Below are 15,872 nucleotides of genomic sequence, written 5' to 3'. Positions count from 1 at the left end.
AATCAGACAAGTCGCAATACGGAATTTATAAGACAAAATTAATAATTAGATCACATAGAGACAAAATACAAATAGAAAAAACAAAATAAACAGCTAGTGTTACTTTCATAGTTATAGCAATCGAGCAATATTGCATGAATGATTTTCTACAAATTCAACGATTTCTATTTTAAAATTGAAACATTATATTTTTAAAATACTAATTTTTTTAAATCTTTGTTTGTATAATTAAGTATCTAAAAAATCCGTTTTCATATTGACAAGAAAATATCGATGATTACCAACTTAATTAAAAACGACTTTTTTGTGAGATAATTTTTGTCTGAAATTATAATTAATTATTTAGCAATACGAAGTTTTGCATGAAAATAAATTATCTTAGGAGCAGAGGCATATTCAGGATTTTATTTCGGGAAACTGGAACTTTGTAGACGAGCAATTACATAAAAATAAAAATTTATATTTAACAATGAATTTCGACTTATTGGATAATGTATGAAATAAGTACATTATTTTTTACATTTTTTCTATCTTTTTACTGAATTTTTATTCTACTGTAATGTGAGAAGAATTAAAAATTTTGTTTTAATGATACGGAATCAGTAATGCAAAATTCAACTTTTTACAAGTAAAGTAAAATCCATGTGGCTTTCATATGAGAAACACAATTTAATTACCTTTTTACGCAGTACAAAAGTTTTATAGTAAAAACACATCTATTTAAACATCGTATTCATATTTTGAAACACAATACTTTTTTAAAAAAGATTTTTTTTTTCTTCAACATAAAACATTTTTTTCACAATTCTATTAATGTACATAAATAGAGATGTTTATACAATGAATTTTTAGAAATTGTGCACTTGTACATAATTATTTAATTTCTTAAAAAAAAATTATAGCTTTTTTTTAATTTAATCAGTATCATTTAGTTCATAAAGCCCTAAACAATTTTAATTTTGAAATTTAATGTGTGTTTGTAGTTAAATTAGTAACTCACACAATTTGATTTATTTTTTTATTTTATATTATCTTGATTTTTTCCTATTTTCTATAATTATCTTATTAAAACGCGCATAGTAAATAATATACCTAATTATAAATAAAAAATAATTTCAAGGTGTGAATTTTATTTTTCTTTATCTTCTTGTATTTTACCTTCCTCTTTAGAAAAAATAAAAGAAAATCACTAATGGTAATTAATATACATATACATATTTTATTCATTTATACATTTGTTACGTCCAGACTCAAGGAAGGAAGAGTCGAAAGGAAGGACGTAACTAAATTTATCTTTTCGAACGACGGCAGACTATCCGTCTGTTCGACCCGAACGAACGTCTGGGCCCAAATAGGTCAACGACCGCAAGGGTCGCTCTTACTCTATTTAAAGGGCCGTTCGCTCGGTGGTCCCTTTTTGGCAAGAGAATTTAATCTCTTTTACGCAGGATGGGACCTTGTGCGATCCTGGTTTACGGGAATAAGTGGGAACGGGTTATTAATAAATGAAAATCATTTATTTTGAAATTTATAAATTTATTCCTAATATAAAGACGAAAGAATTTATATACATAATAATATTATTGACGGACTTAGTTGCTAATGAAGAGTGAATGTATGTGTATGTGTCGCGGGTGATACATTAGTACGGAGGTCTTCAATCGGGGCAGAAAGGGGTAAGAGTTATTGTTTAAATTTTAGGGTCCCGATTGGTGGTTACAATAATTTAAATGGTAATAGGTATATAAAATTAGTGTCCATGTGTGTGCGTGTAAGAGAGACTTCTAGGTTATATGAGTTCGGTAATTATGGCGGTGGAGGGGGGATAGGTTCGTAGGAGAAGGTGTGCAGGGACGGCTAAAGGATATCTTCGCCCGGGAACATACCAGGGGATGATGTTATTCCTATCGGTGGTCTCTAGAAATTCGCGTAAGGCCTCGTGGTCTACGGGGCCTGGACCAATCGTGAAAGCTTCCTCAGGGACTTCTCGTATCCCTGGGAGCTGGTTTATCAGCCAAGCTCTGAATTGCTCGTATGAGAGCTTGGCAGGCGATTCTGATTCTTCGGAATCGTCGTCGCTGATATCTACTACCTCAAACCCTTCCGGATGTTCCCTATTTACCGAGGACGTTGGGGATGAGGGAGGAGAATCTTCAAGGGTGATTGTTGAGGGAGCCGGAGACGGAGATCTAGGTGGCTCAGGGCGTTCGGGAGAAGCAGGGGGAAGAAAGGGAGAAGGGCTCCGCGGAGAATCGGCGTCCTCAGAGGAAACAGAGGAGTGAGGGGAAGGGGCCCGCTGAGGTATAGCGGGTTCGGGAGAAAGAGGAGAAGGAGTTCGCGGGGAATCGAAAAATTCTGCAGAAGCAGAGGTAGCGGGAGACGGCGTCAGCGGGGTTTCTATATGTTCGGGTGAGGAAATAGGAGAGACCGTAGGGTGATATGTATTAGTTGTCTCTGTATGGATCGGTGTGTTAATTTTTTCTAGGGAGCCGAAGGTTTCGCCCGCAGCCAGACTCCGTGCCAACGCTTTCTTTAACCGCCTATTACGCCGGTTTCGCGCCAATTTAACAGCGGTTCGCGAGGGTCGTCTCCTTGGATTTTCCACTACGAGAGCGAATAATAAAGTAACCGGGCAAGAAGAGTTTTTACTGAAAAATAACTCTGGGAGTTCTTGTAAGAGAAAAAAAAATATATATATATATATATATATTTATTTTTATATAATTTTGATATTTTAATTATTTAATAATTTAGTTAGTTATTGTATTACTTATTTGTTCATTCAAGAGAGAGAGAGAGAGAGAGAGAGAGAGAGAGATAGAGAGTGAGAGAGAGTAAATCACGGATTGTTCCGCTATCGCGGGAAATCCGGAGTGATTTCAAAAGGTAAGGGGATGATAGAAATCACGGATTGCTCCGCTATCGCGGGAAATCCAGAGTGATTTCGAGAGAAAGAGGAGATGGAAGAAATCACGGATTGCTCCGCTATCGCGGGAAATCCGGAGTGATTTCAAAAGGTAAGGGGATGATAGAAATCACGGATTGCTCCGCTATCGCGGGAAATCCAGAGTGATTTCGAGAGAAAGAGGAGATGGAAGAAATCACGGATTGCTCCGCTATCGCGGGAAATCCGGAGTGATTTCAAAAGGTAAGGGGATGATAGAAATCACGGATTGCTCCGCTATCGCGGGAAATCCACAGTGATTTCGAGAGAGAGGGAGAAGATGGAAGAAATCACGGATTGCTCCGCTATCGCGGGAAATCCGGAGTGATTTCAAAAGATAAGGGGATGATAGAAATCACGGATTGCTCCGCTATCGCGGGAAATCCAGAGTGATTTCGAGAGAAAGAGGAGATGGAAGAAATCACGGATTGCTCCGCTATCGCGGGAAATCCGGAGTGATTTCAAAAGGTAAGGGGATGATAGAAATCACGGATTGCTCCGCTATCGCGGGAAATCCACAGTGATTTCGAGAGAGAGAGAGAGATAAGGATGGGGGAAGAAAGGACAGTTTTTCGAAGTTAGAATTTAACAAGGATAATAAATTAATAAATTAAAAAGGAAAACAATTATAATTTAATTGAAGTCCCAGAATTATTTTAAGTATTATTAGTAAGGGTGGAGATGTAGCGTGCTTGATAACTTACTACTTATGGAGTGCGCAGGTAGATGTTAATTATTCCAGGTGTGAATCTGGCTACGGACTCCTCCGTGAGGATGGTGTTCCACTCGCAGTTGTTCACTCGCGAAAATCGTCGTACTCGGTGAGCACTGGGCACACGATGATTTCACAAATGTCACTGCGAATGCTCACGAGTTCGAGATTCTCTCGAAGGATGGTGATACAACTTTTCGCGATTGATCCGCGAGCGTAGGTTTGAGAAAAGATTGATATTCTCTGAGAGATGTTACGGGTATATATACCTTCTTGCTCCTCCTTCCCGTTAGTTTGTTAATATTTCCTGACGAATAGGGAATTTTTCAATAACGCCCTTTCAGTCCCGGAGGCGTCTCTTGACTTTAAAAGTTTATCGGGATTGGTCAGGGCTTTTGTTTAGGGCCCTAGGTTTTGACCAATGGAGAATTTGTTGAGGTTTATATTTTTATTATCCTCTCGAGATTTCGATATCGGCGGCGGTGTTTGTTGTTAGTTTTTCCTATATCGCGATATTTGTCGTTTGTTAGTGCCGCTTTTATCGGCGGGTTCTCGCTTTATTGCCCTCGCGTGTGGCTTAGAGCTTGTTTACTGAGAGGCGATGCGTGTGGCATCTTTTTAATCTTTATATTTTTCGCCGCTTTCTCGCGAGAATACCCGCAGGTGTGCTATCTTATTTTGCACACTTTCGTTTTCATTATTTGTTTTCCCCTAATTTTACTAGGGAAGGATTTGCTTTCGGCGCGTTCTCGCCGTCTTTATGTTTTGCCGATATGTGATTTTAACTTATTATTCGCGAGGGTGTCGGCAAGAATCCGCTTTCGGCATCTTTCCGCCTGGTCTCTTTTATTTACCGATTTTGTAATATTTATCGGTCGCTCACGATATCTGCAGCTGTCCGTTTCGCTGGGCACGTTTTCGTTTTATTATATACGTGCCGCTTAGATTATTATTATCTTTTTTCTTCCTTTCTTATTTACCTAACAACAAACTTCGCCTTGGTCGTGGGAAAGAAAAGAATCGTGAAGTCCGCCGGACGTAACACATTCTTATTTTACTTTATTTATCTTTCTCCATGATTAAAAAATTGTAATGTGAAAAAGGAGTTAATATTACTGCACAATGTTATACATATATTTAAGAAGTTGTAGAAAAATTTTTTAGAAAATACGAAATAAACATATATGTAAAATTATATATTTTGGCATGTTGAAATTATAATTACATTAAAGTTCGTTATTAAAATTTTCGTTATTTTACAAGAAAAATAAACACCATTAATATATAATATTATAAAGATATTAATAATAAAATACTAATTTTGTAAACATTAATATAAAATAGTATTGCTAATATTAATATTAACTATTACGTTGAATGTACTAAGTAAATATTAATAATAAATCAAATATTAATGTTTATATCCTATATGTATATTAAATTTTCTATCTTATATTTATATTATTTAATTTCATATCTTATATTTATATTATATTATTTAACATATCTTTATATTAATATTTAATAGAGTATTATAAATATAATTAATATACATAATATCATATACACATACATATACATATATGTGTATAATAAGCATTACGTAAATATTATTAATGTTTATATAAACAATAAAACTGAATAATATATAAAAACTAATTTAACATTAAATACATTTAAACACATTTACAATATAATACAATATAATTAGAAATAATCAAGAAAATAATTGAAATCAAGTGCTCACTTAAGAAACAGGTAATTTATAAATAAATAATAAATATATAAAACATTAAAATATGTAAAAAATTATTTTAAATATTTATGATATAATATTGGACATTTAATAAAAATGAGTGTTTTACTGTATTTATATTATGTACGTATTGAGCTTCTCGATTTTCTGATTCGAACAAACGGTGAAAAAATTGCATCTGATCGTCCATTTCATGAGAACGTGTTATTAACTTGTAGTGAATACTATATTTTAAATATGGGGGTCTTATATATTTTCCCGCAAATTCACGTATCTAAAATTAATATTATTTTAATTTTGATTGTTTTATCAATCAAAATTTTGTAATTAATTATCACGAAAAACGAGTTTATCAAATAATTAGCATAAATTATATTGAAATACAACATATCTCCGAAAGAAACAGAAAAATACGTACATCATTTACAATATATGATATGTAATACATTGTGATAAAAAATAAGTAATTATAACGAAAATTTTATAATAAAACAAGTATAAAATTTACCTCGCCAAATAATTGTTTACCAGTATACGCATTATTAATAAGCACATTTAATACCACTTCTATACTGATTTGACTATAAAAAAATTATATATATATATATATATATATATATTTAATTCATATACATATACATATATATGTCATATATGTATGTACATATTTTCATCAGACATAAATCGAAAGTTATAACATTGTCAAAAGTTCATAGCATTGTGCTCTCCAGAACATTTGTTTACATTAAAATATATTTATAAGATGTTTTTAAATACAGAAAAAATAAAATTTTTATGATTATAAAGAAAATGATAATAAAAACGTTTAATGTTGAAATATAAACATTGTTAAAAGTGTCAGTGATAATAAACGCATTCATGGAAAAAGAAGTTGAATTAAGATAGAGCCACTTTTACTTAAAGAAATTAACTGAGTAATCTGAAACTAATACGTAAACCAAATTATTAGAATATAAATTATAATTATTAGACGAATTATTAGACTAAGCTAATCCAACAAAAGAGTCAGGCTTTCCATGACTTATTTGCTAAGAGAAACAGATATATGTAAATTTTTATTAACCTTTATTAACCCATTCTCGCGTCCTTCTTTATTTCCTGTTTGACATACAAAATATTTTTGATATGCATGAAGAATTTTGATCAGATATATAAAAACAAATTTTTAAAAAATGTGATTTGTATAGAATTTAGTACATTACACATTTTATAGTAATTTCACCTATCTCTAAATGCCATTTATAACTAAAATCAAAAGTAGTTATCTATTTGAACACTGGTATAACTACTTGTTTTTTTCTTATTTTTCAGTGTTAGTAAACAAAATATATGTTAAAGTTTAAAATTTTTTTTATGCAAATATGTATACAGACGTATAATACAGACATATTTTCAAATATCTCAAATAGATGTGCAAAAATTTGTTTAGCTTTAATATACACATGTTCAAATAATTAATTAATTGTGCCAACTAGATAATATTTATATTGGATGCAATTCTGCGTCACTTCTTAGATCTATAATATTGTTCAGACAAAGTTTAAAATTTGGTCTGGCATTTGCTACACCCCAGCAACGCTGCATCAACTGATATAATGAGGATGGACAATCGAGAGGCATCTGCAACTTGCCTCCCTCGCGTACGTAACTTATCACTTCGAGATTAGATTTTGTTGTAGAGTAAGGTTGCTCACCCAATGATGTAATCTCCCACATTACCCACAAAACAATTTGATATACAATGTATATACATTTCATATACATTTATTTATATTGTATATACATAATATATACACATGTATTACAGCGTACATCCAATGTATATGAAATGTAAATGCAATAGTACCCCCAGCGCATGTACATGGAATGTCATAAAAATATACATATGTACATGAAAAAACACATTCTATGTATATACTTCATGCATGTACATTTAATTTTTATGCACGTACATAGGATATACATAATACGTGCATAGCATGTACATAATATGTACATAAGATATACATAATACATGCATAGGATGTACATAGGATATACATAATACGTACATAGCATATACATAATATGTATATAAGATGTACATGGCACATGCATAGGATGTACACAGGATATACATAATATGTACATATCATGTACATAATATGTATATAAGATGTACATGACACATGTACAGAATGTACATAGGCTGTACATAATACGTGCATAGCATATGTACATAATATGTACATAAGATGTACATGGCACATGCATAAGATGAAAATAATACGTGCATATCATGTATATAGAATGTATACATAATATATACATAGAATGTGCGTAAGACATGCATAGGATGTATATACATATTATGTACATGCCACGCACGTATTATATGTGCATGTAGCACATACGTAACATATCCAAAATGTTCCATTTTAAATGATTTACTTGAATATTTCTTAGGGACAGCATTTTAGGGGAAAATATTTCAAAAGTTGTAGAGTTTAGAAGGAAATACTTAATGGTGACTTAAATTTTGAATTACGTTCATTTACCAAGATCATATATATAGAGATCAATTTCTTTTTAGGAAACTCCTACAATTTTTTTATATAAATCGATTCTTTGTTACATTTTATGTAAGAAATTATTAAAAAATTGACCAAATGTCAAACTATAAAACATAAAATATCTTATAAATACGCTTGTAATTTTTTACACAGAATATAACAAAGAATCGATTAATATAAAATATAATTGACAGTTTCTTTTAAAAACAAAATTGACCTGTAAATGACTTTAGTAAATGACCGTAATTAAAAATTTAGATCACTATTAAGCACTTCCCTCTAAACTCTATAACTTTTGTCTGAAATATTTTCCCCTAAAATACTCCCTAAGAAATATTCAAGTGGATCATTTAAAATGAAGACATTCTGGACATGTCACATACGTGCTACGCACATATTATGTACACACGCCATACGAGTATTATATACATTCTATGCATGTATTATGCACATCTTCTATACATATAATGTACACGCCATGCACGTACGTATTATATACAAACTAAATGTTTATTTCAACAAAGTTATATAAAAGATTATTGCAAGAGAATAAATAACACAAAAGTTAAACTTAGAAGTAATAAAAAAATTGTATTTATTGCACGTATATGAAATGAGCATAAGATGCATATTAGTTAGTCATAAGGTACATATGTATTTTTATAACAAAACTGTAATTTTAAAACTAAAGCGCAAGATATGGCAACTTCTATACACTTTTTTTAAATAATATTAACACATATGTATGAAAATAAAATACTTGAATAACGCAAAAGTGTAATTAAGATTACTACAATATATGAATATATTACTACAACATATGTATGTTAGAAATTATTAATAAAAAATCTAATAATACAGGAATAATATAGGAATATATTAATATTTTTTATCAGAACCGTAAATATTAGTAAATTAAAACAAAATTCATTGTGTGTAAATATAATACGTACAGTGAACGTACGCGAAGAAACAAAGAATTATTAAAAATAATAGAAACTTTTGTACTATTTTTACTCTCTATTCTATACCATAGCTGCCATCATATGAGTAGTGTGTTTTAAATATTTTAAGACTACTCTCCGTTACTGATCTGCGGGTTCTCATTAACGTCTTGAGTAGTTGCAGGTTTATTTTTGTTATTATTAAAACGATCTTTGCTCCTTACAAGCCATGCTTTTATAAAACTTATAATTTCTGCATTTGTGCAATCATTAGTATTCTTATTGAGTCGTACGGCAGCTGCAAAAGATTATCACAAATTATATTAAAGTAAAAAGTTTTGCAAAATTTTAATTGTATGATTATTATTATAATTGTATTATTATAACTTAATGGTTTTTAATTTACAGAAAATAGTAGATGCTACAGCTAAATCCTTGAAGATTTTCTTTTTCTTTGCTCCTTCCCAAGAGTAAATCATACCAACTTCGTTAGTAAATACATGATACATAATTCTCCGTACAATCTCTTTAACGTTACTACCTCCAATACGACTTAAATGTTGCGACTGCCATTATAAAAAGATTATTTAATTTCTTTAATTGAAAAATTGTAAAATAAAGACTTAAATATTGAATAATTTTTTATATTAATTTAATTGTTTAAATTGAAACATTTTTATAATCAAATATATCGTACTTAAAAATTCTTACCAATAGTTTCTTATGTTCAGAGTCTATCAACCAGTTTTCTAATAGAGCTAAAGAATTCTCATTTACCGGAAATGATCGTGTGATATCTAGAATTTCTTCATGCGAAGTTAAGTCTTGCGATTCATTTCTTTTACTTTTTAATAAAAGACTCATACTTTCAACAATATCGTCCATTTTTAAACTTAGAATGTGTAATTCTCTTAGAATTCGTTTTTGATATTCTGAAATAAAAACATCGATTATAAATTATATAGCAACACTTCCTTCAAAAATAATATAATTTATTTACGCATAGTATAGAAAAAATAACACATATTACAAAATACTCAATATACAAATATTGCAGAAAATGATTGTTTTGTGAAACTATTAATAGAACATTTTGACAGACCACTGATAAATAATTGTACATCTCCGGCCATGTCAAAATTGTGACGTCAGAGGCGAGAAAACAAAAATTCTTAGATGCCATTTTTAAATGAAAAGATATATTTTGATAAAACAACATTTCACACCTGACTTTAGCATACTCTTAAGATACCTCGAAAATTATCTTTTTCCCTTTATAATCAGTCAACAGCTGTAAAAAATAGCTATATAAAGTCCTAGTCCGTTCAGTCTTGCACATGCACAGCTATTCCATATTACAAAGTCTGATATTACGATCATTTTACAGTTGTTGATTGGCTATCAAGAGAAAAGCATAGTTTTCGAGGTATTTTAAAAGTACGTTAAAGCCATCTGAAGTGGTATTGTATCAAAATATTTATTTATCCAAAAATGACATCTATGAATTCTCAACGTGACACTTCTTGCTTCTGACGTTACGATTCAACATGGTCACAGCGAGTACCCAAAAGCCTTAATAGGATATCGATACAACAAGATCATTTTTAAACCATATTTATCATCTTTACTTAATATTTAATATATAAAAAAAGAGAAAAACTTGTTTAAAATATGGAATATCAAATTTATCAAAAGAAAATTAGTGGTACTACAAAAAAAATTAATCTTATTTTCATTATTACATGTACAAATTTAATCTTACCATTATTCTGTTGAAGAGTCGAAGTAGGCTGCTGTGATACTGCAGATAGATTTTCAGACTTATTAGACGTAGTAACAGAGGTAGAAGCTTTCAACTGATCATTTTTGTCAGTGACATTAATCCCTTCAAAAAATAATGATTGAACGTTACTCTTTTTACATATCATTGGATATTTCTTTGAGACTTTTTAACTTTTGAGACAGAAAAACAAAGTATACTAATAAAATGTATGAAAAAATATTGTATATTTTTAAAGAAATCATCTTTGTACATCTTTATTTCATTATTTCTGATGAATAGATTAAATATTTTTTTTCTGTACTATATGCACAAACAGAATATTAAAAAGCATTGATATAAAAAATAATTACAAATATAAAAATAGAACAAAAGCCACAGCAAAGTGTTCGCGCAAAATGTTACTTCATTACTTGGTTAAACGCGTTTCTGTTTGATAGTAGACCTTCTTCAGCAACATACTAATTATAACAAAATTCTGCCGTAATTATATAAATAATATCGATTGAGTCTATCGTTTTGACAAAAACATTTGACTGTGTTATCAATAGGCGACAGAATGATATAGTATTAATAAAATTAATGATTAATTTGACATACATTATGGCGACAATTATGTTTATAATTACGGCGTAGAATTTATTATAATTTTTATGTTACTGAAGGTCTGATATCGGACAGAAACGTTTACCAAAAAGTTTTATATAATTTAAATAATTCACATTAAAACGTTTTTATAATCAATTTATAATCAAATATACTTTACCAATCATTACTTATGTTCAGAATCTAACAAGTCTTCTAGAGTTAAAGAATTCTCATTTACTGGAAATGTGATATCTAAAACATCTTCATGCAATGATAAGTTCTGCCACTCATTACTTTTACTTCTTAATAAAAGATTCATAGTTTTACTGATATCATCAATTTGTAGATTGTGTAATTCTTAAAGTAAGAAAGTAAGAAAGTACAATTTTGCACGAACACCTTGCTGAAGCTCTTGCCCTATTTTTGTATTTTTTATTATTTAATTTTTGAGTTTTTTTATTTTTATTATACAAAAAATTATTAATGAAATATTAAAATAGAATTCTTGTCTTACAAATATATGTATAATATTGTATGATTGTTGCTTATATTACTTACCACTTAATTGAGTTTTTTCTATTGGAGTTGGAACAGGATATATAACATTATCCGAGGATACTTCGGTTTCAGAGGATAATTCATATTCATTTTCAGATTCTTTATGATGGCTTTTTTTCGTGCTCCTTCTACGTCTATATTTCCTTTTCAATTCTTCGTTATTAGAGGAGAGATTATTTGTGTTTTTAGCTTTATTGGCTTTTTTTTGTGCTATTTTATAATTGTCTATAAAAAACAAAATTAAAAACAATAAAAAATCGATCCATACAAATTTCGTAAAATGTTAATACATTTAGTGTATTATACTAAATGTATTAACATTTTACGTATAAACATTTTAGGAGTATTTTATTATATAAAGTATTCTGTGAGAATGTGTCAAAGTGTATTTTACCATAGCTGCCTAAAAGGTTTGCTTCATAGAGTGCCCAGTCGGCTCCAGGAGATTGCTTTTTTTTTATAAAGTCTACTATAATATGTTTTGCAGTGCCTTCAGGTGGCCAATAGCATTGTGAATTTTTTTTCATGTACCATATGTCAGGTACAGCTTCAACTGTGTCCTCATCATCAAATTTTACAACGTACCAGGTCATCTTGGATATTTTATAACTAAACTAATTATTTTATATTATGTACATTCAAATATGTTTATAAATTTAGCAATCTAATATTAATTTTTGCAATTTTTTATAATTAAACATTACAACTCTAATAAATTTTAATTATTAATATCAATAATAATAGCAATGTACTTATATTTATGGTTAAAAATAATAAATTATAAAATTATAAAATTATGCATGTAATAAAGGAAATGAGATTAATTTTTTTTTGTATGGTAGTACTACTAATTTTCTTTTTATAAATTCGATATTCCACATTTCAAGTATGTTTTTATCTTTTTTTATATATTGAATATTAAGCAAAGATGATGAATATGGTTTAGAATAAAAATGTTCTTGCTTGCTATATCGATAACCTATTAAGCATACAGAATTTTTATACGAAGCAAAGTTTTTAATTTCGATAATAACGTTGGTTTTTAACTCTACGAATCTATCGGCTATTTTTAAAATATTTAAACAATAATTATCTATCTGTACTTTTCTGTATTGCGGAGATGTACAATTATTTATCAGTGGTCCGTCAAAATGTTCCATTAATAGTTTCGCAGAAGAATCATTTTCTGTGATATTTGTACATTGAGTAATATTATATTCTTTAGTTGTACGATGAATAATTTGTTGCAGAGGTTGAGCAGATTTGCGAATCTTTTTTTTTAATTGCTGCATATAATTCTCGAAAGGAAATGCGCTGAAGTTGTCAAGTGCACCATACAGTTTTACACAATCACTTAAATGTAAAAGATTATGTATGTTATGCGATACAAAATCTGGACCATTAATTTTTATGGATTGACAAATAAAATGTTCCATCAAATTATGAGCATATATTACATAGTTTTCAAGTTTTGAATAATATTCACTTATCATTAAAGAACTTGCAAGACTTAATGTAATGAAGTGATTATAGATTTTGGATGATAATATCTCTTTCAAAACTATAGGACCAGCGTATAATAAAAAAAACCTAAATTCTGTAGCCTTATATCTTTTACACTCATTTATAAAACGCGTCTTTCTAGAAAATTCATGAGGAATATATCGTTTTAATTTTAAAAGGTTTTCACTAATTTTATTAACATCACGAGCTCGTAATTTATAAGGTGGTTTACCATGAATCCACCCATACCGTTTGTGACAAAGAAGTCTTTTCATAGCTCCTAACAAAAGACAATGCATATAGTCAATTGGTACGTTATCTATCATATTAAAGTTTGGTATATTTAACAGCAAGCTTCTACCAGTATGATGCTCTGATTGAGCAGCAGTTCTAAAAGAAGTATCGGTTCTTTTGGAAAAATTTCTAGTCTCAATAAAGCATAATACATTATGATACATTTCTCCTTCTTGATCACATTTCGTACATGAGAAATGGCCTGTGTGATGCTTAATAGATAAGGCAAATGATTTTGCGGGTGAATCGCAAATTAACATTAAAACTCGAAAATTATATTTACAAGAATTGATTGATATACCGTTAGCTGATAGATAAATACATTCATTAACAAAGTCTCTAAAATAATCATCAACAGATTTTGGCTTTTCTGTGCCATGATATAAGGCGACCAAAAACACTTGTTTCATAAGAACTTTTATTGATTTGATAGAACATAAAATAGGCCAAAACGAGCTATTAGTACTTTTGCTCAAAGGCAAACCGTCAATGTTGACAGCTAATAAAAACTCTTTATTTGCTGATATGCTGATCTTGTGATTTTTACAAAATAAGTTTAAAGTTTTCTCAATACCAAAATAATAATATGTTCCATTACCTAGAGATGTTACAGCTACATTTCTAGGTGTTTTTAAAAGTGTTCTTGGATCTTTTGGTAGATCATCACAACCAGGTATTTCCCGTATAATAGAAAGTAGATTTCTCAACGCTGACAATGTAATATTTTCCTTTATAGCCCATTTGGCTAGTTTCTCAGATAGCGGTATATCAATTCTTTCCTGTCTAACATCATGTAATAATTTTTCAGTATTATCCACGTTATGAAGTAACTCATTGCTCATTGTTGAATTGATGTTTGTGCAATTATCATTAATGTGACATGAATTCTTGTACATTATATTATCGTTAACATTATTATCAATGTTGCAATCATCATTGGTATTAATGCCATAAGAATCATAAAATAAGTTTGAATTATTATTGATTATAGCTAGAGATTGATTTATTTTATTTCTAAGTTTTTTTTTAAACTTTATCTTCTTTCTTATTTCAAGCTCGTACATAGCCATGGTCGAAACAAGGTTAGAATATAACTACAAATTGTATAAATTAATGAAATTAAGCAATTATGTGTATACTATGTATATAATACTTACTTTAGAAAAGAATAGCTGGTAAATTACTGTATACTTTGATACAACACAAAATTTTGTCGAAATAACGTATTAATATCGGAACACAATGCACAATGGAATTTGATGCACGAAGATACAGACGTGATGCCGTTCCCAGGTCTCGCACGTTGGTCTGGCGCGCATGCGCTTGACGGTCTTGCAGAGTTCCAGCGTAGCGTAGCGAACAGAGCTTACTAATGAAGAGGCCATAGCGTGCAAGCGCGCGCGAAGAAGATCGACAGAGAAAGATATATTTTCTATCTCAACTATGGCCGTACAGGTCAAAAAGGTTATTTTGGAAGCAGGGTAATAACCTTAATTAAGCATCACACAGGCCATTTTGCATGTGTGAAATATATGATCAAGAAGGAGAAATGTTTCATAAAGTATCTAAAATCTTTTCTGCTATCATACAAAAAAATTTATTTTATTTCCATTTTATAGATTTTGGACGCTAATATTACTTTGAAATATTTTCACAGAATTTTGTTTTTAATTTTGCTTTTATAGACAATTATTGTATAAATTAACAACAAAATTGCAATAAAAAGCCAATAAAACACGAACAATCTTTCGTTTATGGAATAAAAGTATCGAAGAAACTCAATTAAGAGTTCGATGGTTTCTTTCAAAAAATCTATATTTTTTAAAAAGATAAATTTTATTTGTTTTTCTGCAAAGGTTAAAAAGAACTCAAAAGTTAAAAAAACTTTCAAAAAAAACAAATAAAATTTATGAGAAAATATATTTTTTTCTTTCAAAGAAAGAAATCATAGATTTTCTAGTCACATAGAAATATTCAATGAAAATGTAAAAAAAGAATATATCGTTCAACTTACCTTTTTCGAATAAATACAGATATCATTGATAAAAAAGATCGCCTGAAAGTTGCTTTTACTTCTGTTGCTACGTCTGTCAATCTCAACGTCGCTGGTCTGTAACTAGTATTTTTTACAACTTTCGATCTATATACTCACAAAGCACAAATAAAGTATGTATATTATTGTGTAGAAAAACGCATTGCTACATAAATTATAATCAATAT

At 29.6% G+C, this 15,872-nt stretch overlaps 1 protein-coding gene across 3 annotated transcripts; it reads right to left on the bottom strand.

The window, feature by feature from the left end:
* Positions 1-8,550: 8,550 nt before the first annotated feature.
* LOC145947947 (uncharacterized) lies at positions 8,551-15,006 on the bottom strand. Of its 3 annotated transcripts, none has more exons than XM_083057707.1 (7): positions 14,810-15,006; positions 12,250-12,469; positions 11,856-12,080; positions 10,692-10,814; positions 9,641-9,861; positions 9,336-9,495; positions 8,551-9,227 (listed from the first exon to the last, which is right to left on the bottom strand). In XM_083057707.1, the coding sequence occupies exons 2-7, from the start codon at positions 12,446-12,448 to the stop codon at positions 9,061-9,063; spliced, it is 1,095 nt and encodes a 364-aa protein (XP_082913833.1). In that variant the 5' UTR covers positions 12,449-12,469; positions 14,810-15,006; the 3' UTR covers positions 8,551-9,060. The 3 variants fall into 3 exon arrangements, with proteins under 3 accessions (XP_082913833.1, XP_082913834.1, XP_082913835.1); XM_083057708.1 differs by having other exon boundaries at positions 12,250-12,464; XM_083057709.1 differs by having other exon boundaries at positions 12,250-12,448.
* Positions 15,007-15,872: the final 866 nt, after the last annotated feature.

The sequence above is a fragment of the Prenolepis imparis genome, unplaced genomic scaffold, assembly GCF_030444845.1.
Source record: "Prenolepis imparis isolate NDT839.2.m4 unplaced genomic scaffold, iyPreImpa1.0 SCAF_195, whole genome shotgun sequence".
Taxonomy (NCBI): Eukaryota; Metazoa; Arthropoda; class Insecta; order Hymenoptera; family Formicidae; genus Prenolepis; species Prenolepis imparis.
The sequence above is the reverse complement of the archived record's forward strand: the minus strand, read 5'-3'. Positions and strand labels throughout refer to the sequence as shown.

Bases quoted from the DNA above. Each gene is read 5' to 3' on its own strand.
- LOC145947947 (XM_083057707.1), bottom strand. From the start codon at position 12,448: ATGACCTGGTACGTTGTAAAATTTGATGATGAGGACACAGTTGAAGCT. The intron at 9,862-10,691 runs GTAAGATTAAAT...TTTTTATTTCAG, and splicing joins GACTCTTCAACAGAATAATG to AATATCAAAAACGAATTCTA. The intron at 9,496-9,640 runs GTAAGAATTTTT...TTATAATGGCAG, and splicing joins CTGAACATAAGAAACTATTG to TCGCAACATTTAAGTCGTAT.